Source organism: Pseudophryne corroboree, chromosome 4 (genome assembly GCF_028390025.1).
Source record: "Pseudophryne corroboree isolate aPseCor3 chromosome 4, aPseCor3.hap2, whole genome shotgun sequence".
NCBI lineage: Eukaryota > Metazoa > Chordata > Amphibia > Anura > Myobatrachidae > Pseudophryne > Pseudophryne corroboree.
In genome coordinates, this window is record NC_086447.1 from 369,453,526 (window position 1) to 369,478,086 (window position 24,561).

At 44.5% G+C, this 24,561-nt stretch overlaps 1 protein-coding gene and 1 long non-coding RNA gene across 4 annotated transcripts in view; one reads left to right on the forward strand and one right to left on the reverse strand.

Moving 5' to 3' along the window:
• ABCC5 (ATP binding cassette subfamily C member 5) overlaps nucleotides 1-24,561 on the reverse strand; it is a 201,748-nt gene that overhangs the window by 75,044 nt on the left and 102,143 nt on the right. Inside the window, exons 11-17 of one of the 3 annotated variants that reach the window (XM_063916576.1) lie at nucleotides 22,757-23,104; nucleotides 22,039-22,110; nucleotides 21,680-21,804; nucleotides 21,290-21,362; nucleotides 15,192-15,395; nucleotides 14,928-15,071; nucleotides 12,807-12,909 (exon numbers count right to left, since the gene is read on the reverse strand). In XM_063916576.1, coding sequence (XP_063772646.1) covers nucleotides 12,807-12,909; nucleotides 14,928-15,071; nucleotides 15,192-15,395; nucleotides 21,290-21,362; nucleotides 21,680-21,804; nucleotides 22,039-22,110; nucleotides 22,757-23,104 — 1,069 coding nt within the window. Of the gene's footprint in view, nucleotides 1-12,806; nucleotides 12,910-14,927; nucleotides 15,072-15,191; nucleotides 15,396-21,289; nucleotides 21,363-21,679; nucleotides 21,805-22,038; nucleotides 22,111-22,756; nucleotides 23,205-24,561 lie in introns of those variants that run through there. The other 2 variants (XM_063916578.1, XM_063916579.1) reach the window with 2 other exon arrangements.
• The window catches only part of LOC134909575 (uncharacterized), a 55,684-nt gene that overhangs the window by 22,273 nt on the left and 8,850 nt on the right, over nucleotides 1-24,561 (forward strand). The gene's annotated exons all lie outside the window — the stretch shown is intronic.

Genomic DNA, 24,561 nt, shown 5'->3' on the forward strand with positions numbered 1-24,561 from the left:
GTCGACACACACGTACCGACACACAGCACACACACAGGGAATGCTCTGATAGAGGACAGGACCCCACTAGCCCTTTGGGGAGACAGAGGGAGAGTTTGCCAGCACACACCAAAAACGCTATAATTATACAGGGACAACCTTTATATAAGTGTTTTTCCCTTATAGCATTTTAATATATATATACATATCACCAAATAAGTGCCCCCCCTCTCTGTTTTAACCCCGTTTCTGTAGTGCAGTGCAGGGGAGAGCCTGGGAGCCTTCCCACCAGCATTTCTGTGAGGGAAAATGGCGCTGTGTGCTGAGGAGAATAGGCCCCGCCCCCTTTTCGGCGGGCTTCTTCTCCCGTTTTTCTGAGACCTGGCAGGGGTTAAATACATCCATATAGCCCCCAGGGGCTATATGTGATGTATTTTTAGCCAGAATAAGGTACTATCATTGCTGCCCAGGGCGCCCCCCCCCCAGCGCCCTGCACCCTCAGTGACCGCTGCTATGAAGTGTGCTGACAACAATGGCGCACAGCTGCAGTGCTGTGCGCTACCTTATGAAGACTGAAGAGTCTTCTGCCGCCGTTTCTGGACCTCTTCACTTTTCGGCATCTGCAAGGGGGTCGGCGGCGCGGCTCCGGGACGAACCCCAGGATGAGACCTGTGTTCCGACTCCCTCTGGAGCTAATGGTGTCCAGTAGCCTAAGAAGCCAATCCATCCTGCACGCAGGTGAGTTCACTTCTCTCCCCTAAGTCCCTCGTAGCAGTGAGCCTGTTGCCAGCAGGACTCACTGAAAATAAAAAACCTAACAAACTTTTACTCTAAGCAGCTCTTTAGGAGAGCCACCTAGATTGCACCCTTCTCGGCCGGGCACAAAAATCTAACTGAGGCTTGGAGGAGGGTCATAGGGGGAGGAGCCAGTGCACACCACCTGATCCTAAAGCTTTTACTTTTGTGCCCTGTCTCCTGCGGAGCCGCTATTCCCCATGGTCCTGACGGAGTCCCCAGCATCCACTTAGGACGTTAGAGAAAGTATGATAAATTTAAGACATAACTGGCTTATAAGCTTGAAACATAGTTTGCACTACTGGTTTTAAAAACACACAAGCCCTCAGGATCTAGGTCTCAAGAACCAGGCCAGATTAGACAAATCAGGGTGCTGACAGGGCCCCTGACTAAGCAGATCCTGACAGAGGCAGGCGGAACGGTGGGGCGGCCAGCATGCTCTGAAGTTGTGTGTAACACTGCAGATGAGGCCAATCTGGAGTGACCACAATGACTGGGAGACACTCCCAAAGAACCCTGAACAGCATGGGAATCGATGGAAACAGATACTCAAGCTGGAAAGACCAAAGCACCATCATGGGTGTCCATGAAAAGGGCTCGACGATTCCTTGATCGAGCTTCATAGTCAGGAAGCTTTTTGTTCAAGCGGGAGGCTTTGAGATCCACCTTTGGTAAGCCCCACATGTCCACAATCACTTGCAATACATCTGGACGCAGATCCCATTGCCCTGGATAGAGTGATAGAAAGTTTGCCTCCCATTTGTCCACTCCCGGAATGTGAACAGCCAAAAAAAAGTAACAACACACTTCTCTTTCCAGTGAAGAATGTAAGGCACCTCCAACAGGACCAGTAACTGCGGGTTCCCATCCTGCTTGTTGATGTAAGCCCATGTCATCACATTGTCTCACTGTATCAAAATCGTTCAGACATGGAGAACGTGCTGGGCGTTTACAAGCGATTTCCGAACCTAACTCCAGAACGTTGATATGGAGAGAGAGACCTTGCTTGAGAACTAAAGATTGTTTTGGGATTAGAGTCTGCACAGGAATGGATCAATAGTAATATATCTAGGAGAGTTTAATATTTATAAATATATATTTTAATGTAATTACAATGTCATTTCAATAGCACTGGGTGGGAGGTGCTCCCAGATGTAGTTCAGGAAAACTGTATTCAAAGAGAGGACTTTGCGAAGAGCAAGCAGACTGTTTGGTCTGGTCTATCAGGGGCACACTTTATTATCTAGATAGATATTTTTATTTTATTTTTTTCATTCATGTGTACTGTAATTTGTACAAACAAAGCTTTTAAAATGGTATAAACTTCAAAAGATAAGATTATTATTATTACCAATTATTTATATAGCAAACACATATTCCACAGCGCTGTACAGAGAATATTTGGCCATTCACATCAGTCCCTGCCCCAGTGGAGCTTACAATCTATATTCCCTATCACATGTACACACACACACATTCACGCTAGGGTTAATTTTTGTTGGAGCCAATTAACCTACCAGTATATTTTTGGATTGTGGGAGGAAACCGGAGAACCCGGAGGAAACCCACGCAAGTACGGGGAGAATATACAAACTCCGCACAGTTACGGCCATGGTGGGAATCGAACCCATGACCTCAGTGCTGTGAGGCAGTAATGCTAACTATTACACCATCCGTACTCCCCTGATGACATATAGTACAAACAATGAATTTTTTTTTAAATAAGGTAGGTAAGTCGCCCTCTTTGTAGTTGGTGTTGCTTCAATGTGATTCAATTATCTTATGTACACCACTACATAAGAAGTGAAAGGGGGGGAATTCCAAAGAAAGGATTCTAAATGAAAATGTTTATTAGAGCGAAAATATGTTCTGTTTGACCCTTATTGGTTCAATCTGGGGGATAGGATTATGTCCTAATGTTAGAGCGCCAAACAGGAGGCTGTGTCTCTCTAAAACACACACACTGGGAGAACTTACTCCCAAAGAATTCAATCAGATATTATCTTATGCATTAATCATTCATGACTGTTGTGTTCCAAGCTCTTTTAACTTGAGTGTTGGATTGTACTTGGTTAGGAGTTTTGAGTAATACTCAGGTCAGAAGGAAAATGTAGAAGATCAACCACTTCTGCTTTTATGCATCTGTTTCCATCAAATGAGTAATGAGAGTGTGATAAGATCAATAATGAAGTACAGTATTACACTTCTGCTATCCAATGATGGGGTTAGGGGGTTCTTGTGCTTAGAGAAGAAAAATGCCTTAATACACCTATTAATGCCTTAATAAACCGGCATTGAAACATTGTTACTACCTGTGCTGCCAGAGTCTCAGCTTGTTAGACATGTGAGGTGCCGCAACCGCTATATTATATATATTTAGATTTGAGTCTAGATTTGAGACTTCATCAAAATGAGAGAAGGTGGTTAGGCTGTGGCTGCAACAGTCTCCTTTAAAATGTCATGTCAGTGTGGACAATAAGGAGAGCCCTGAACACTCAGTCAGTGAAGAAGTGACTCCGTGGAGCTGGCATAGTGGTATAACGCCTAACCAGCCCTCTACCCAATGTCATACCAGTGTCCCCAAACATGGATGCAACAGGAAACTAATTTTGAAACTCCAGTTCTATCTTCTAACACACTGTCAAAGTCGGAAAAATATCATGCTGCACGTTGCCATATATTCACCTCATGCGCGTGCCTGCTGCACGTGCACATTCTCTCCCGTGCGTGCGGATACTCGCAGCTGCGTGATGGCGCCTCCTCGGCCATGCGCTCGAGCGTGTGGTATGTGCATTTACGGTAGAGTTTGTGTGCGTCTAGCGGGCGACTCAATCGTTAAATAATAAAACCAAATAGTATGTTTTATAGATAATGTTCCCCTTAATAATGACTGTAAGTTTGTTTAATGTAAAGGGTCGCTGGACAGAGGAATTCCTCTTTGCATGGTACGAAGGGTCAGACAGGGTTTGAGCAGCTGTGTCTGGTACCTAACTAAAGAACATTTTATTAGAAACAATCCGGTGCTGGTTAGGTAAAGATTAAAATCGCTCCTGCGTATAGTTATGGCCATTAGTATTTTCTGGACATTTACTATATTTGCGATTCATTACCCATGCGGCGGAAATTCTCAGATTCCCTCCCACCTGAGCAGTTTGATATAGTCACAGCCCACCTGTTCAAACTAACCTATGACCTTTTGTTATGATGCGAGGAGACATTCCTGTGTCCAATGAACAATGAGATTATAGGTCCCTTTGTAGTGTACTGTACGCAGTGTATATAAGATCAGCCAGCCTGGGCAGCTCACTTACTCTCCACAAACGGTTTTCATCTTGACTAACTTGGAGCTGGTACCAGAAGCTGCGCAGCGATCGTTCCCAGTGTGTGTAAGTAATTCTCTGTAATCATTCTAATTCTCTGTTTGTATTTGCCATATTCTCGCTCTCTCTGTTATTGTATAAGATTGTGACGATATTGTATATTTATGTGTAGTTAGCCTGCTTAGATATTGATGTTAGCCTGTAGTGCATGAACTGTTAACTGTTTTAACTTTTACATAGCTATATATTGTTAGTAAAGGTGTTGGAACCTTAGCAAGGTATTGTGTGTTTATTCCATTGCTGAGAGTATTCAGAGTGTCTCGATCGCTCAAGAGGCTTTCATACAATAGAGGTTAATTAGCATTGCATTGTGCTCACATTACAAAACCAAGGTTTACAGTACAATCTCAGTCTTTCACTGTGTTCCATACAAGGTTTACTGAGTGTCATCCCGTGAGCGTCTGCGCCGCTCGTGTTCTCCTCGTGGTCACGAGCGTACGCTACGCTAGTAGCGTAGCAAGTTGTGAGCGAGTGTGTCGCATGTGCGTCTCGATCACGGCCGAGCGTATGCTACGCTAAGTGCGTACCCTTACGGTACCCCACACGCCAATTGCGTACTGAGTCCCTTACCCATTTATAGTGAATGTTATAAGATAAATAGTTAGCTTTATCAATTGGCGGCTCGTCCGTCCTCCACATATCCGCACTAGCGAACACAGACTTTATCTGTCAGCAAGGGCGGGAAGGCAGTATCCCTTCGTATCGGGATACAGTAGTGCTGGCTAGATAAGCGTCTGTTTCGCTACGTTGAAGGAGTGCTGGTGGAATCCGGAACTGGAGGTAAGAACAATACGCTATTGTCTTTTAAAACTGTTTATTTCTGTTTTGCGTACGCACACACGCACGCACACACCTGTATTTCTTTTCATTTGTGTATTTTCACATATCACTTTCCTGTTAGCCATTTCACAATTGATAACGTGCTGAGAAAGATTTGTTGCTATTGGTAGTTAAAAGTAATATTAATACGTTAAGGAATAATTTGTAAAACACGCGCACGGCTTGCCTAAGATACAAGGAAGTTCGGTGTGGTGTTCGGTAGATGATTACAGTTAAAGATCATCTACATTGATATAAACGTGTTAACTGTATTTCTGTGGATATACCTGGCTTGCGTACACGTGTCTCTAACAAAGAGCGGGACTAGCGTACGCGACGCAAGGGCCGATGCATGGAGCGTATATTACGCAACGGAGCGTCTGGGTACGCCCACATAATACAAATCACACGATAGTATTGTTTTAGTTAGGCGATAAGGAGGCAAACGCGATAATAGCGCAAACCAATCTCACTGTCCAAAATTTTAAGCGAATAGATCCTTCTCTAGTTGCAACTCCTCGGGATTAGCCTGCGATACTGAATGAAAGGGATTTCTGCGCAGAAACGAAAGTAAAGAGTATATGAGGCGAAAGAATGTGTATACATATATAAGTTTCTAATTTTTGGGGTTGAACCACAGGAAATCATCGAGTTCTCGTGAGGAACATACGTGTCAGTGACGGCACGGTGGCTTGGGAGGCATCCCTTGTTAAACATTTAAAAAAAGAGCATTAGAGTATAGCAGACCAGGAGGTCTACTGTAGCACAGACCAGGCCAGGAGGTCTAGGTACAGCAGACTAGGAAGTCCGCTATAGATAAAGAGTAAAGGAGCACAACACCAGGAAGGGTTGGTGCGGTACCCATATAGGCCATTAAGCTCTGGCTGAAGGAATTCGCAGCCACAATTTTCGATTCCACTGGTCGCTCCGCACATAAGATTAGTTGCTTATGTGCAGAACGATTGTACCGCACGTAATTGTGTGCATTAGTTAGTAACTTGACCCAGTACCATTTGCGTACGCTAGAGGGGTCATAAACGCTATTTGTACATTCTAACGTGATTTGTGTAATTTTTTTTATTTTAAGGGAGGTTCGCTGGTCACTTGGGAACTATCCAACAACCAATAGTTACTGGAAAGGGTTAAGTGCTCTTCGGATCACACCCACATGTTCCAGTAAATAGAGGTTCAGGTCGCAGGGGCCCTAGGTCGAGTACGCCAGCGCTAGGGCAGTGTGTGGGCGTATTGGTCGACGTGGGCGAGTGAGTGGAGTACTCGGTAAACTTCCGCCGCCGGCCTACCCCGGACATCTTGGTTTTTGTAAGGGTTCGCTGAAGACCCTGATTTGAAGGTCAGAGGTAGTGAAAGCAACACCTGCAAAGATGGGGGCCAGTTGTTCAGGTAGGGGGCGATCAACCTCGGTTCGGGTTGACTTAGTAAACCGGCCAATAGAGTCGGCAAGGATAACGTGTGATACAGACCGGGAAGTCCGAAATGGATCACACGCAAAGGTAATATGCGATGAATGGGAAAGAATGACTGTGCATGATGGGGAAAAGTTCCCACGGGTAGGCAGTTTTAGTCCCGAGGTGTTACAAAATCTAAGGAGAAGGATATGTCTCATTAAATCTGCAAAGAGACGGATCAAACATTATGATTATTTACAGTTATGGCAACGGGAAAGTGAAATACAAGGAGGATTAGCTTACACAGCTGACTCTCACTGTGGTAAGAAAAATATGGCAACAGGAGAGAAGGTGGTTACAGAGAATGGCACACTGGTGTATGATAAAAATGCACTTAGCAACTGTATTATAGATAAGGATAAGTGTAACAAATGTAACAATTATAAAAGTAAAACTGTTAAATGTACAATTGTTAACCCGTGCAAGTTGCACTCCATGTTAAACTTCCCTCAGGATTACCAGCAAGAAAGTGAGCCCAGCACGATGTCGGCACCTTTTCCAGCAGCCATCACACAAGACATCCAGGTGGACACGACCAATTCGGTAAAGGCAGTAATCAAACCCCCTTACGGAGGGTCAGGTGAGGTCGTGTCCACAGGTACGTACGGTGTTATATATCACGCACAAACAAATGTACCTCATATTGTAGAACCAACACAAGATGATGTAATTGAGTTTAATCCTGTCAGGGTGATCACAGTCCCCAATGGGAAGACTGACGCTCAGGGAACCATTCCTGTCAGGGACAGTGCAATGCGCCGTCCCTGGTCCCGGATGGAATGGAGGTCAATTATGTCTGAATTTCCTGATCCTAGGAAAGATATAGTTGCATGTCAAAGGTTCATTAAAGAACTAGGAAACTCCACAGAACCCACCAACAAAGGTTGGCGGACAGTGCTGAGGGCATGTTTGCCCTCCAGTGTTGACCCTGCGAAATTCATTACGGATTGTAAATTAGACACAGAAGTACCTCAAACGGAGGAACACAATCAGGAATGTATTAAACAGATCAACCGACAGTTAGGAGTATATTTCCCAGCCGTTGTCGAGTGGAACAAAATCTTCTCCATGAGACAAAACAAAGGGGAAAGTACTTCTAATTATGTCCATCGGGCATTGCAGGACATGGCTAAGTATACAGGGATAGAAAACATCAAAACAAATGTGAAGCATAGAGAAGTAGCGGTTAAGGTATTAATGAATGGTTTAAAGGAAGTGTTGAGAACAAGGGTACAGACCACCAACCCAAACTGGAGAAATATCTCGGTGGCTGCATTAAGAAAGTCCGCTGTTGGGCATGAGCAAAACATCAGCAAGCACAGGGAAGCACAGAGAGGTAAGAGGCCTCAGATCCCTGTGGGTAAGTCAAAGGTGATAAGGTGTTATAATTGCCAGAAGGAAGGTCATTATGCACGAGATTGTAGGTTTAAAGAACCACAGAAGGTATATAAACCCCCTAGACAAAGACATGAGCAGAGTCATGACACGCAAAATTGTAATCAGGGATCACATAGGAAGGAGTTTGGGCCGCACCTGTAATATGCAGTCGGGAAAGGTGATCATTAGGACTGATAGTAAACCTGAGGTTACAGTTAATGATATTGGGAGGTCAGTTCCTTGTAGACACAGGAACGGCCGGGTAAACGTTGTAAAATTTATTTGTAAATGTTTCTTTTTCCCCATCTCTGACGTTCATTGGCAGAACTCAAACATCACATAGCTATTTGGTCCTTGCAGAAGTCTACCTAACCCCAGTGTGACCTACCGACATCGGTGTGTCCTGGCCAGGCACAAAAGGGTGGAGTGTGGGAATACTGGTGGGGAGAGGACTTCGCAAGGACACCAGTGGATGTGTTGGTGTGACAGCCTGATGGTGAACGGAAGATCTGACAATGTTTTTTTTGTTGGTTAATGCAAAATGTGATGAATTGTTCTCCCTCTTCTTTCTCATGTTCTCATGCTTTAAAGATGGTATGTCACACATCAGTTGGATAAATGGTAATGCAAGATTTTTTGCTCCTTACAGAAAGATATCAGATTTGGAAGGAATATTGTATCACCGGAATGTTCGTTTGGAAGACTGAGAGACAGCACCTTTGAGATAACAGCAGAGCAAGAAGAACAACAAGACTAGAGGACAAAAGCATCATAACATTTTTTCTTTCCCCTCAAAGTATTTTTTTTTGTGCCCCCATTACAAATTTCTCTTTCTCCTCCTGTAAGATGGACTCGCCCCAAGAGACTGCAGTCCGTGTTTTCCTGTTGACCATGATGTTGACCAGAGCAGTCTGTTTCGGTGAGAGTACCAGTGAGGTCGAGAAAGGATCCGGAAGGGGTTTCTGATGACTGAGACGGAGGCGTAAATTTCCAATAGCAACACAATCACCAAGCAAAGGCGAGTACCAGAAAACGATCTAGCAGCCATGTTATTTGTAGACATTGTGAAGGATTGTTAGCTAAAGAGAACTGCATCTGTAGGCATTGTGACAATATAGTTGAGGATAGGTGCATAAAGAAATGTCAGTCCAGTTTTAATGTTCACATGGACCGGCATCCATTGAGTGACTATCACTCCTTAGTGGGTAAAGTGTTAAATCAGACAGACTGTTGGGTATGCTCTCAAGTACCTCAAGGCCATAGCAAATCAGGACTAGTACCATTCCCTTTAACTGTAGGAGAGGTACTTGAGCTAAGTGGTGGGAGGCCGGTGGACAAGAGGTTTAATATCTCTAGTCCTCCTAGTTTGAAGCTCCACCAATATCATGTGGATAGGTCCTTAGTGTGCTTTAACATTTCCAATCCCCGAAAGCCGGGAAATTGGGAAGTGTCATGGAGTAATCAAACCATGACCTTTTCATACAGACCCGACAGAATGCCCATAGACACAGAACTTATACGCCAGATAGCCGACCATAGGAAATTTTTCCGGTATAGGTACACCTTAGGAAGTAGGACCATGCGAGTTGGAGAAGTATCACCAGGATACTGTGCACAGATCGTACAAACTGATACGTGTACTAAACAGATGGGAGAGTTAGGGTTAGGAGATTTCACATGGAAAATTTGTAACATGATAATGTCATACTCCGTCCCATATGTTCTCCCCGATGATGCATATTTCATATGCGGGAGGAAGGCGTATAAGTGGCTTGCCCCAAACTCAGAGGGATCGTGCTATATTGGAAAAGTACTGCCTGAAGTAATGACTGTAACCCATAACAAAATGAAAGATATTCACCGCAGTGCCCAAGCTCCTTATACTCATACTCATTACGAGCACGTCGTTAAACGGCACCTGATAGAGAGGACAGAGCATTCAGCCTCTGATCTGATCCATGAATCCACCGGGATTCAATTCCTACTCGCGTTAGATATCACTCGTACCGCCAGAGGAGTGATAAATTATAAATATATATCTGCGCTTGCAAATTTATTAGACAATATCACCGAAATGTATGACGACACATTCAGGTACACTGGGAGAGAGTTACAAGCCTACAAAACAGAACTGGTTCAGCATAGGATGATTCTCAATTACCTCACAGCTGTGACAGGCGGGTATTGTGTTACCCTTGCAACTCAATATGGAATAAAGTGCTGCACGTACATTACAAACAGCACGGAGGACCCAGCCGAGGTCATAGACCAAAAGATGGATGACATTTTACAATTAAAGTGGGAGTTTCGAAGGAAACACAACCTCTCACTCGCTGCTGTGGGTAATGAGCTGACCAGTTGGGTGTCATGGTTGAACCCACGAAGTTGGTTCTCGGGCTTAGGAGAATGGGCCCAAGGTATTATTATGGATGTAGGGAAATTTCTTTTGTGTATTCTGGGAGTCGTCATATTGGTTGGCCTGATATTTAGATGCGTTCGGGTTTTAGCTAAGCGTAAAAGTAATACCAGGGTGATGAGTCTAAGGAGCGAGGACACTGTACTAACAACAACTAATCTGATTTATGACCCAACGATAGAGACAATGTTGTGACGAAAATGTGATTCCACGGTCCGTTTCTTTCACCCGTTTCTCCTTTGTTTTCCTCCAAGGTACAAAGACATCCGCTTGGAAGAAGAATTTGACAACCTCTTTTATACAGACCATTGATGAACTATGCTACAAGCCCCAAATATCCCTAGTGACTTTAAATTTTACGATAGCCCAAATATTTTAGTGACTAACTTTCTGGACAATGGAAAAACTTTTGCCGTCATTTATAGCAAAAGCATCAAGAGACTACAGTCAACATGTACATCGAGACAAGACTTCAGACAAGACCTCAATCGGCAAATGTATATTAAACTCACATAGTTTATGACTGCATTTACCATAATTGCTTCTTATCTTCATTTCTACAACCTTCAGGTAACGACACACATAGTCAATAGGGAATATAGGCACAGATATCAGCACTCACATATCCCCCCATTCATGTATCATCAACTAAAATGTGCTTCCCCATTTTGTTACAACTAAAAGCCGAAAAGAGCTCGGTAAAGTTTGACAGCCCATCCACAGACCCGTAATACGGGATAAGAAGGAATTCAAATGTATACTTCGCAATACCTCGAAGCTTGATTTAAAACACGCACGGCACGATGATACATGACCCCTCAAACATGGATTCATACACACATGCTTCTACTATCTCACTAGGTCATACCTTTTTCCCACCTGCTCCTCTCCTCCCTTTACCCAATCATAAAATTGTATTTGCATTATGACATATATTTTTCTTTTGAACTGTTTTAGGAAGTGGCAGTTATTGATGACTGCCAAAGGGTGGACTGTCAAAGTCGGAAAAATATCATGCTGCACGTTGCCATATATTCACCTCATGCGCGTGCCTGCTGCACGTGCACATTCTCTCCCGTGCGTGCGGATACTCGCAGCTGCGTGATGGCGCCTCCTCGGCCATGCGCTCGAGCGCGTGGTATGTGCATTTACGGTAGAGTTTGTGTGCGTCTAGCGGGCAACTCAATCGTTAAATAAAACCAAATAGTATGTTTTATAGATAATGTTCCCCTTAATAATGACTGTAAGTTTGTTTAATGTAAAGGGTCGCTGGACAGAGGAATTCCTCTTTGCATGGTACGAAGGGTCAGACAGGGTTTGAGCAGCTGTGTCTGGTACCTAACTAAAGAACATTTTATTAGAAACAATCCGATGCTGGTTAGGTAAAGATTAATCGCTCCTGCGTATAGTTATGGCCATTAGTATTTTCTGGACATTTACTATATTTGCGATTCATTACCCATGCGGCGGGAATTCTCAGATTCCCTCCCACCTGAGCAGTTTGATATAGTCACAGCCCACCTGTTCAAACTAACCTATGACCTTTTGTTATGATGCGAGGAGACATTCCTGTGTCCAATGAACAATGAGATTATAGGTCCCTTTGTAGTGTACTGTACGCAGTGTATATAAGATCAGCCAGCCTGGGCAGCTCACTCACTCTCCACAAACGGTTTTCATCTTGACTAACTTGGAGCTGGTACCAGAAGCTGCGCAGCGATCGTTCCCAGTGTGTGTAAGTAATTCTCTGTAATCATTCTAAATCTCTGTTTGTATTTGCCATATTCTCTCTCTCTCTGTTATTGTATAAGATTGTGACGATATTGTATATTTATGTGTAGTTAGCCTGCTTAGATATTGATGTTAGCCTGTAGTGCATGAACTGTTAACTGTTTTAACTTTTACATAGCTATATATTGTTAGTAAAGGTGTTGGAACCTTAGCAAGGTATTGTGTGTTTATTCCATTGCTGAGAGTATTCAGAGTGTCTCGATCGCTCAAGAGGCTTTCATACAATAGAGGTTAATTAGCATTGCATTGTGCTCACATTACAAAACCAAGGTTTACAGTACAATCTCAGTCTTTCACTGTGTTGCATACAAGGTTTACTGAGTGTCATCCCGTGAGCGTCTGCGCCGCTCATGTTCTCCTCGTGGTCACGAACGTACGCTACGCTAGTAGCGTAGCAAGTTGTAAGCGAGCGTGTCGCATGTGCGTCTCGATCACGGCCGAGCGTATGCTACGCTAAGTGAATACCCTTACGGTACCCCACACGCCAATTGCGTACTGAGTCTCTTACCCATTTATAGTGAATGTTATAAGATAAATAGTTAGCTTTATCAACATCTAATGGTTTTCTTTTCTAATAATTTTAACATTTTGCTTCCATTGAAGAGGCTGTGAATTCACACTGTGAATTGTTTTAGGATACATCAATAAAGATTTTTTAAATCTTAATTCATAAAGAAAAAAAAATATTAAGAAAGTCTCAGCAGAGCACTACAGTGGGGAACCGCCTTAGTTCTTTCTTGTTGTATAGATTGCTAGAGAACACTAGACAGAAAGACATTCTACCTTCTTCTTTTTTCGGGACCTTCTCTTTCTTTACAGACCCAGACTTGATGCATTTGTCTAAAGGTTTCTTCAGCGAACTGCTCACATTCTTTTTTAAACTCACCTAAACAAGAAAAAAGAAAAGAAAAAAAGAAAATATTAAGAAGCAGCAAATATCCGTGTTTTGTTAATCACATAAAACATGGCAAGTACATTTTTATTGAGGCCCTATTTTATAAAATACCAATTTATTGTGCGTGCATTTCATGGTGCTTATTAGCTATGAGTGATAGCAATGTGTACCGAGAGGTCTTAAGGTGTGTACACACGGTGCAACGGGGTGTTGCAGCCGATACTAACTATATTGTGCCCAGTGGCATGTAGTCCGTATCGGCCCCGCATGTACACACTATATTTCCTTGTGATGGCGGTCCCGCGGGACCGCACATCGGCATCGTCCGCTTTTACACATGTGCGATATGCACTATGTTTCCGTGCGATATGGACTATATAGTCCATGTCGCACGGAAAAACGCACCATGTGTATGCACCTTGACAGGAATGAAGGTGTGAGCTGGTTCTAGACAAATGGATTGATCCAGGAAAGTGATTTAAACGTATACCAACTCACATAACCCTCATCACTCCCCAATCTTTAACAGTGTTTACAATGAACAAGACAACTAATCATGCAAATGTATCAATACAGTAATTTTCTTTCTTCCTATTAGGGCCCAAGAAGAGGGTTCTGGTATTTGGCTGCTAGGATTAAGGGGTTTTTATTTTTGTTGTACGTGAATTTTCACTCATTTGTATTATGGTAACACCTCCAGAATTATTTTGGCTTTCAAGTCAATGAGATGGCCCCCTATCCGTATAGATCAGACGACAGCAGACAACCAATAACACTGATTGGGAGCTTGAGTCCAAGGGGTAAATTTACTAAGGTGGGAGGTTTTTTTTTTGTTTTTTTTAGAACCGGTGATGTTGGCCATAGCAACCAGATTCTATTACCTTCTAGAAGCAGATAGATAAATGTTAAGTAGAATCGGATTGATTTACCCCCAAGAGAGCTGTGCTGAAAAAACGGAAATGTAGGTACCATAATTGACTTTGATATCCAGCAGCTCCTTATGTAGAAGTTAATTTTCCCAGTTATGTACTAGAGGAGGTAAATAATGCAAGGCTGCCCACCTTTACTATAGGACTCTTGCATCAGGAAGGGCTCCAGCGGGGACTCCTGATCGTTACTAAATTTTACAGTAAGCAGAGTCACAGATTTACTAGCAACAAGTGGTGCCGGTGTTTAGGATATCAGATGTGCCCCAGAGCTGCAGGCAGCAACATTCCTCAACCCCTGAATGAGGTCTCTCAGCAGAAATCCAGGACTAAAGTTACTGGATTCAGGGTAGATCAACCGTAATACAGGGACGATTACTACTCGCATATGGAGGGAGGATATAAGTGCTTGCAGCTCCTGTTCACTCTAGACTACTTTGTATTTCTGTGAAACCTTTAGCGATAAGTATTCAACATAACTACTATTATAACGGTCTACAAGCATGGGAGGTTCAAAATAAATTTATATATATATATATATATATATATATATATATATATATATATATATATTTTATTTGCAGTGCTGTAGTAGAAATTAACTACTGCTATAAATACAGAAAAGTGTACTGTAAAGAGCAATAGTGGTGTGCTATTAGTTGAACAATGTAATAACTATGAATACAAAAAAGGTACCCGGTCTTTAGGTCAACAATAAAAAGGGTGACAGTCAATAGGTTGACACGGCATATTGTCAACAGGAGTTTCAATTTTTAATTTTTTTTTACAACTTCTTCATACTTTAAAATCCACATGGACTACAATTAGGAACGGAAACCTGTGGAGTGCAGCGGTAGCAGAGGGAGGCACCTTGCCTGAAGCATGGTGAGCAAAGGGAGCCATGTGAGGGGACGCAATACACTAATTGGGGGTCCATGTACTAAGAGTTAAAAATTGAAACCACAAAAACCTAAAAAAAAAAAAAAACCCTTATGCTGCCTATTTTCATGTAGACCTAGACATTCTCGACCTAATGAACCACACCCGAATATAAAGAAGATGGAAAATACAGATTATTTTTACCTCAATATGAGGTGCGTCTCCCAGCTGAAAGTTGTTAAAAATGGTAGCATATTCTCCATTAAGTTTCATGAGTTCCTCGTGTGTTCCTCTTTCTGTGATGCACCCTTCTTTCATGTAAATCACGTCATCACAGTCCACAAGATACTGGAGGTAGAAAGCGTTAGAGAGGGCACAGAATGACAGAGGGTGTGTGAAATTTATCATTTGTTCAGTCTATGTCACCCAGGCACCATTCCTAGCAACTCCCGTGGCTCTGCCTATTACCTGAAGCTGATGGGTGATAAACACAATTGTTTTAGACTTCAGGTGCTTTTTGATAGCACTATTGAAGATGTGGTTGCCAACATGGGCATCTAAGGCACTGAGAGGATCGTCAAGTATGTAAATGCTGCGGTCGCTGTACAGAGCCCTCGCCAGGCTGATTCTTTGTCTCTGACCACCACTCAAATTTGCTCCACGCTCTCCTATCTACAAAACAAAGAAAAGAAAAAATAAGATTTTACTTACCGATAAATCTATTTCTCGTAGTCCGTAGTGGATGCTGGGGACTCCATCAGGACCATGGGGATTAGCGGCTCCGCAGGAGACAGGGCACAAAAATAAAGCTTTAGGATCAGGTGGTGTGCACTGGCTCCTCCCCCTGTGACCCTCCTCCAAGCCTCAGTTAGGATACTGTGCCCGGACGAGCGTACACAATAAGGAAGGATTTTGAATCCCGGGGAAGGCTCATACCAGCCACACCGTACAACTTGTGATCTGAACCCAGTTAACAGTATGACAAACGTAGGAGCCTCTGAACAGACGGCTCACAACAATAACAACCCGATTTTTTTGTAACAATAACTATGTACAAGTATTGCAGACAATCCGCACTTGGGATGGGCGCCCAGCATCCACTACGGACTACGAGAAATAGATTTATCGGTAAGTAAAATCTTATTTTCTCTGACGTCCTAGTGGATGCTGGGGACTCCGTCAGGACCATGGGGATTATACCAAAGCTCCCAAACGGGCGGGAGAGTGCGGATGACTCTGCAGCACCGAATGAGAGAACTCCAGGTCCTCTTTAGCCAGGGTATCAAATTTGTAGAATTTTACAAACGTGTTCTCCCCCGACCACGTAGCTGCTCAGCAGAGTTGTAATGCCGAGACCCCTCGGGCAGCCGCCCAGGATGAGCCCACCTTCCTTGTGGAATGGGCCTTGACAGATTTAGGATGTGGCAGGCCTGCCACAGAATGTGCAAGTTGAATTGTGCTACAAATCCAACGAGCAATCGTCTGCTTAGAAGCAGGAGCACCCAGCTTGTTGGGTGCATACAGTATAAACAGCGAGTCAGATTTTCTGACTCCAGCCGTCCTTGAAATAAATATTTTCAATGCCCTGACAACGTCCAGCAACTTGGAATCCTCCAAATCGCTAGTAGCCGCAGGCACCACAATAGGCTGGTTCAGGTGAAACGCTGACACCACCTTAGGCAGAAAATGAGGACGCGTCCGCAGTTCTGCCCTGTCCGAATGGAAAATCAGATATGGGCTTTTATACGATAAAGCCGCCAATTCTGACACTCTCCTGGCTGAAGCCAGGGCCAGTAGCATGGTTACTTTCCATGTAAGATATTTCAAATCCACCGATTTGAGTGGCTCAAACCAATGTGATTTGAGAAAATCCAAAACTACATTAAGGTCCCACGGAGCCACTGGGGGCACAACCGGGGGCTGTATATGTAGTACTCCTTTTACAAAAGTCTGGACTTCAGGAACTGAAGCCAATTCTTTCTGGAAGAAAATCGACAGGGCCGAAATTTGAACCTTAATGGACCCCAATTTGAGGCCCATAGACAATCCTGTTTGCAGGAAATGTAGGAATCGACCCAATTGAAATTCCTCCGTGGGGGCCTTCCTGGCCTCACACCACGCAACATATTTTCTCCAAATGCGGTGATAATGTTGTGCAGTCACCTCCTTCCTGGCTTTTACCAGTGTAGGAATGACCTCTTCCGGAATGCCTTTTTCCCTTAGAATTCGGCGTTCAACCGCCATGCCGTCAAACGCAGCCGCGGTAAGTCTTGGAATAGACACGGTCCCTGCTGAAGCAGGTCCCGTCTTAGAGGTAGAGGCCACGGATCTTCCGTGAGCATCTCCTGAAGTTCCGGGTACCAAGTTCTTCTTGGCCAATCCGGAGCCACGAGTATCGTTCTTACTCCCCTTTGCCGTATAGTTCTCAGTACTTTTGGTATGAGAGGCAGAGGAGGAAACACATACACTGACTGGAACACCCACGGTGTTACCAGAGCGTCCACAGCTATTCCCTGAGGGTCTCTTGACCTGGCGCAATACCTGTCCAGTTTTTTGTTGAGGCGAGACGCCATCATGTCCACCTTTGGTTTTTCCCAACGGTTCACAATCATGTGGAAGACTTCTGGATGAAGTCCCCACTCTCCCGGGTGTAGATCGTGTCTGCTGAGGAAGTCTGCTTCCCAGTTGTCCACTCCCGGAATGAACACTGCTGACAGTGCTATCACATGATCTTCCGCCCAGCGAAGAATCCTTGCAGCTTCTGCCATTGCTCTCCTGCTTCTTGTGCCGCCCTGTCTGTTTACGTGGGCGACTGCCGTGATGTTGTCCGACTGGATCAACACCGGCTGACCCTGAAGCAGGGGTTTTGCCAGGCTTAAAGCATTGTAAATCGCTCTTAGCTCCAGTATATTTATGTGAAGAGACATCTCCAGGCTTGACCATACTCCCTGGAAGTTTCTTCCCTGTGTGACCGCTCCCCAGCCTCTCAGACTGGCATCCGTGGTCACCAGGACCCAGTCCTGTATGCCGAATCTGCGGCCCTCTAACAGATGAGCACTCTGCAACCACCACAGAAGAGACACCCTTGTCCGTGGCGATAAGGTTATCCGCTGATGCATCTGCAGATGCGATCCGGACCATTTGTCCAGCAGATCCCACTGAAAAGTTCTTGCGTGGAATCTGCCGAATGGAATCGCTTCGTAAGAAGCCACCATCTTTCCCAGGACTCTTGTGCATTGATGCACAGACACTTTCCCTGGTTTTAGGAGGTTCCTGACAAGTTCGGATAACTCCCTGGCTTTCTCCTCCGGAAGAAACACCTTTTTCTGAACCGTGTCCAGAATCATTCCCAGGGACAGCAGACGTGTCGTCGGGGTCAATTGAGATTTTGGAAAATTCAGAATCCACCCGTGCTGTTGCAGCACTACTTGGGTTAGTGCTATTACATCCCCCAGCTGTTCCCTGGACCTTGCCCTTATCAGGAGATCGTCCAAGTAAGGGATAATTAATACGCCTTTTCTTCGCAGAAGAAACATCATTTCGGCCATTACCTTGGTAAAGACCCGAGGTGCCGTGGACAATCCAAACGGCAGCGTCTGAAACTGATAATGACAGTTTTGCACCACGAACCTGAGGTACCCTTGATGTGAAGGGCAAATTGGGACATGCAGGTAAGCATCCTTGATGTCCAGGGACACCATAAAGTCCCCTTCTTCCAGATTCGCTATCACTGCTCTGAGTGACTCCATCTTGAACTTGAATTTTTGTATGTACAGGTTCAAAGATTTCAGATTTAGAATAGGTCTTACCGAGCCGTCCGGCTTCGGTACCACAAATAGTGTGGAATAATACCCCTTTCCCTGTTGTAGGAGGGGTACCTTGACTATCACCTGCTGAGAATACAGCTTGTGAATGGCTTCCAATACCGTCGCCCTGTCTGAGGGAGACGTTGGTAGAGCAGACTTTAGGAACCGGCGAGGGGGAGACTTCTCGAATTCCAACCTGTAACCCTGAGATACTATCTGCAGGATCCAGGGGTCCACCTGTGAGTGAGCCCACTGTGCGCTGAAATTCTTGAGTCGACCCCCCACCGCCCCTGAGTCCGCTTGTAAAGCCCCAACGTCATGCTGAGGGCTTTGCAGAAGCCGGGGGGGGGGCTTCTGCTCCTGGGAAGAAGCTGCTTGGTGCACTCTCTTACCCTTTCCTTTGCCTCGGGGCAAATATGACTGTCCTTTCGCCCGCTTGTTCCTATAGGAACGAAAGGACTGCGGCTGAAAAGACGGTGTCTTTTTCTGTTGGGAGGGGACCTGAGGTAAAAAGGTGGATTTCCCGGCTGTTGCCGTGGCCACCAAATCCGATAGACCGACCCCAAATAATTCCTCCCCCTTATACGGCAATACTTCCATATGCCGTTTGGAATCCGCATCACCTGACCATTGTCGCGTCCATAAACTTCTTCTGGCAGATATGGACATCGCACTTACTCTCGATGCCAGAGTGCAAATATCCCTCTGAGCATCTCGCATATAAAGAAAAGCATCCTTTAATTGCTCTAAAGTCAATAAAATACTGTCCCTATCTAGGGTATCAATATTTTCAGTCAGGGAATCCGACCAAACCACCCCAGCACTGCACATCCATGCAGAGGCGATGGCTGGTCGCAGTATAACACCAGTATGAGTGTATATACTTTTCAGGGTAGTTTCCAGCCTCCTATCCGCTGGATCCTTGAGGGCGGCCGTTTCAGGAGACGGTAACGCCACTTGTTTTGATAAGCGTGTGAGCGCCTTATCCACCCTAGGGGGTGTTTCCCAGCGCGCCCTAACCTCTGGCGGGAAAGGATATAATGCCAATAACTTCTTTGAAATTAGCAGTTTTCTATCGGGGTTAACCCACGCTTCATCACACACTTCATTCAATTCGTCTGATTCAGGAAAAACTACAGGTAGTTTTTTCAGACCCCACATAATACCCCTTTTTGTGGTACATGCAGTATCAGAGATATGTAAAGCCTCCTTCATTGCCGTGATCATATAACGTGTGGCCCTACTGGAAAATACGTTTGTTTCTTCACCGTCGACACTAGATTCGGTGTCCGTGTCTGGGTCTGTGTCGACCGACTGAGGTAAAGGGCGTTTTACAGCCCCTGACGGTGTCTGAGTCTGAGACGCCTGTACAGGTACTAACTGGTTTACCGGCCGTCTCATGTCGTCAACTGATTTTTGTAATGTGCTGACATTATCACGTAATTCCATAAACAAAGCCATCCATTCCGGTGTCGACTCCCTAGGGGGTGACATCACCATTACCGGCAATTGCTCCGCCTCCACACCAACATCGTCCTCATACATGTCGACACACACGTACCGACACACAGCAGACACACAGGGAATGCTCTTATCGAAGACAGGACCCCACTAGCCCTTTGGGAAGACAGAGGGAGAGTTTGCCAGCACACACCCAAGCGCTATATATATATAGGAACAACCCTATAGAAGTGTTGTCTCCCTTATAGCAGCTTAATATATATCAAAAAACGCCAAAAAAGTGCCCCCCCCTCTCTGTTTTACCCTGTTTCTGTAGTGCAGTGCAGGGGAGAGTCCTGGGAGCCTTCCTCGCAGCGGAGCTGAGCAGGAAAATGGCGCTGTGTGCTGAGGAGATAGGCCCCGCCCCCTATTTCGGCGGGCTCTTCTCCGGAGTTTGTGAGACCTGGCAGGGGTTAAATACATCCATATAGCCCCAGGGGCTATATGTGATGTATTTTTTAGCCAGAACAAGGTATTCTCATTGCTGCCCAGGGCGCCCCCTGCAGCGCCCTGCACCCTCCGTGACCGCTGGTGTGAAGTGTGTGACAACAATGGCGCACAGCTGCAGTGCTGTGCGCTACCTCATGAAGACTGAAAAGTATTCTGCCGCCGGTTTCTGGACCTCTTCACTTTTCGGCATCTGCAAGGGGGTCGGCGGCGCGGCTCCGGGACCGGACTCCATGGCTGGGCCTGTGTTCGATCCCTCTGGAGCTAATGGTGTCCAGTAGCCTAAGAAGCCAATCCATCCTGCACGCAGGTGAGTTCACTTCTTCTCCCCTAAGTCCCTCGTTGCAGTGAGCCTGTTGCCAGCAGGACTCACTGTAAAATAAAAAACCTAAAAACTTTTTCTAAGCAGCTCTTTAGGAGAGCCACCTAGATTGCACCCTGCTCGGACGGGCACAAAAACCTAACTGAGGCTTGGAGGAGGGTCATAGGGGGAGGAGCCAGTGCACACCACCTGATCCTAAAGCTTTATTTTTGTGCCCTGTCTCCTGCGGAGCCGCTAATCCCCATGGTCCTGACGGAGTCCCCAGCATCCACTAGGACGTCAGAGAAAAAGTAATGAATTTACACTAAGAATGCTTCTAATAAATGTTTAGGCAAAACAATCAAAAAACAAAACGTGGGAACACTGTTCTGACTAAAGCAAGGTAAAATACCCCGTCATACCTGTAAGTAGTTTTACACAAATCTGAAGAAATAAAAAAGTGTTCCGACAACCCACTTTTGCTAAAAACGTATGACTGTCTGTGAGCTCACCTCAGTTAAGTCACTGTTGGGCAGTATGGCTAGATCAGGCCTCAGACAACAAACACTTAACACATTGTTGTACCTAGAACAAGAAAAACATATCAAGAAAATGCCACAAATATCTCTGAAAACACTAGAACCAATACAAATAACTCTCCGATGCAGTATATAAAAATGTTCAGTACTCAGAATACTATAAATAGGCCTGAATTTAACACATGCCTATCCATTGTACATGATCTGTATTGCGAGTGGATCAGAGTTTGAAAGACAGAGGCCAAAAGCTAATGCCCTGAATTGTATTATGTTCTGAAAATTCTGCATTAAGAAACTAAAAATTTACTGTGACATGTTTGCTTTTTGTTATTTATTTATTTTACACAAAAGTTGTATACATACCGCTCTTCAACATAATCCATCCCAAACAAGATGTTATCCCTTAGGGTTGAATTCAATATCCATGCTTGCTGAGCAACATAGGCAAATGAACCATTGACAGCAACACTGCCTTCAATAAGAGTCATCTGCAAGTTAAAAAGGAGAATGATCAACCAATGTCTACTAAGAAAACAAATGCAATAGGTTGTGCACGAAAAAAAAAAAAAAAACAAGTGCAAAAATGACAGCCATAAAATAATGTCTGTGTGCAGAGAGCCATTATACCGTGAACACATTCATAAATCCAGTCCTAATATATGAGCAATACATACAGTAAATATGGAAAAAGACATAAAGGGGTATATTCTTAATGCAATTACCTGACCCAGTATAGCAGAAATCAAAGATGTTTTTCCACTGCCCACACTACCACATATTCCAATTAGCTTCCCCTAGAAACATGGGAAAAGAAAAATGTAAGTGGTGTTACATTTTTTTTATGCATTGCTCAGTGTATTTATATCCATAACAGATGCACATTTCTACAAATATAAAAATCATATGCTAAACTCACTCGCTGTGGCTAAAACAGACAAATGGTAGTACTACAGCAGCAAAAGCAAAGTAACATCCTCCAAGGAGTAAATAACCTAATCATACAGTATAATTAAAAGAGAACAGGTGTTTTACATCGTGCCTAGCCAGCTTTCATACTGTGATCAGTAGAGAGCACAAAACGTCTGCATGCCAATCTTTGTCCCACATTTATGCATTATGCTTGCTTCCAGTAGCGGCCTTCATTTAGGTCCATACCAACAGTGACGCCCGTGAGGTGGGTTGATGTAACATACAAGGGCAGCAACTGACCATAATACATAGTAGAATGATTTTAAGACAGTCTGAGCATTAACAAACCGCACTGTTTTTATTATGCGGTTTCATGAGTGACAGCTATCTAGAAAAATGCTTAATTGTACTCTCATATGGTGCACTATATTCACATATAAGACTTAACACGTGATAGATTCTGTTAACAGCGAGATCGTGTGTTTGTCACAGTCCAGAATAGTTACAATTTACATACAATAGTTCACATACCTTCTCTACCTCCAAATCAATGTTGTGTAAGGTCCTCTGTAGCCTCAAATGTGCAAGCTGGATATCTTTGCTCTCTTCATCAGGGCTAGCTTGTTCATCACTGTCCACCAGTAGATGCCCTTTCTGTTCTGCCAAAACTGCTTGTGGACCCTCTTTCTGCAAGTTAGCCTTCTCTTTCTTGCCCTTAACCCCCTTTTCTTTTTTCAACTTGGGGGTAGCCTTCGGTGAACACTGGGTACTGGCATGGGAAGTGTCCCATGCCAATGTGGCATTTTTCAGCTGAATGGTGATGTTTGGACAGGATGGCCTTTTCTTTATCATGTGAACCTCTTCCATAAGAAATAAACTCTGATAGGAGGTTGTGAGAGAGGTGCAAAGATGAGACAGCAGGTCAGGTCTAGGTCACGCAGGAAGCAAAAACATCAGGCTATACAGTGGAAGGAAGCTGCTGCGGAGCAAAAGGTAGCTCATTAGAATCAACTAAACTCAGGTTTGCAAAGGGCTGGGAGCATTCGTAATTCAACCCTCCCCTCCAGCTTTCCACAATAAGAAGTCTGGACCATGTCAAAAAGCTAGCGCCAGTCAGTCTGGCCCTTGGCTTGGTTAACATAATTTCCACACAGAAAAGGAGAAATTGCAGGTGCACACCCTTAGCCCTAAGCATGAGGTCACCTGGACACAGTGGGTGGACCCATATTTTTTGGCCTAAAATTATGTTAAGCACCTCATTTTTGCTCTGTTTATTATCATCATTAGCAGTGCGTAGGGTGTGCACCTGCAATTGCTCTTATTTCTGTGTGGAACTACAAGTCTCAGCATGGTAGCACCTCTCATTATGTTTGAAATTAGGATGTTCAGTCTAGACCCCTCCCAGGTAGCATTAACAACGGATGTTATCAGGACATCTTTCTATACTACTTGGTGAGCTTTAATTAGGAACACACACATAGGAAATAAGCCTAACACACTTTTACTTTTCTTCTTCTAAACAGTAGTACAGTTCTAAACATGCATCAACCTTAAAACTAAAAGCAACATTAAATTTATGAATTTACTTCCCTGTAGTATCATCTACATCAACTTTTACATGCAAGACTAAAGGGCCCTACACACTGGCCGACATGACTGCACAATATGAACGATCTCGTTCATTAATGAACGAGATAACGTTCATATCGTGCAGTGTGGAGGCTCCAGCGATGAACGATGCGCGGCCCCACGCTCGTTCATCGCTGGTCCCCCGTCGGCTGTACATGCAGGCCAATATGGACGATCTCGTCCATATTTGCCTGCACTTCAATGCAGCCGGGTGACGGGGGGAGTGAAGAAACTTCACTCCCCCCTCCCGCCGCCGGGTCGCCCTTCGGCCGTATCCGCCGTTGGGCAGCTCGGCGGCGGATCGGCCAATGTGTAGGGCCTATAACACTGACATGTAATCTCTCCGACAAGCAACAAAACCCATTAGTGAACTCAGCTAGGCTCCATTAGATGTAACTTGTGCAGCTAAACCTAGGATACTTGACACATGCAGACCTGGGAGTTTGACCAGCAGAGCTTGACTTGCTAGAGCTGAAACAAATATCACTTTCTGTTAGTATTCTTTGTTTTCTTTACATATTTTCCTCTAGAGCTTGTATGCTCTAGTGGGCCTACATTACCTTCACAGCAGCCCATAGGTCCCTCTGCCTGCTCCAATGTTACTTTAACTGGCATGACATAACGCTAGGTACATAGACCTAAAGACTGGTTAAGTACAAAAAAATGAGTTTAAAAAGAAAACACTGCAGGTTACTGAAGCCCTGGTG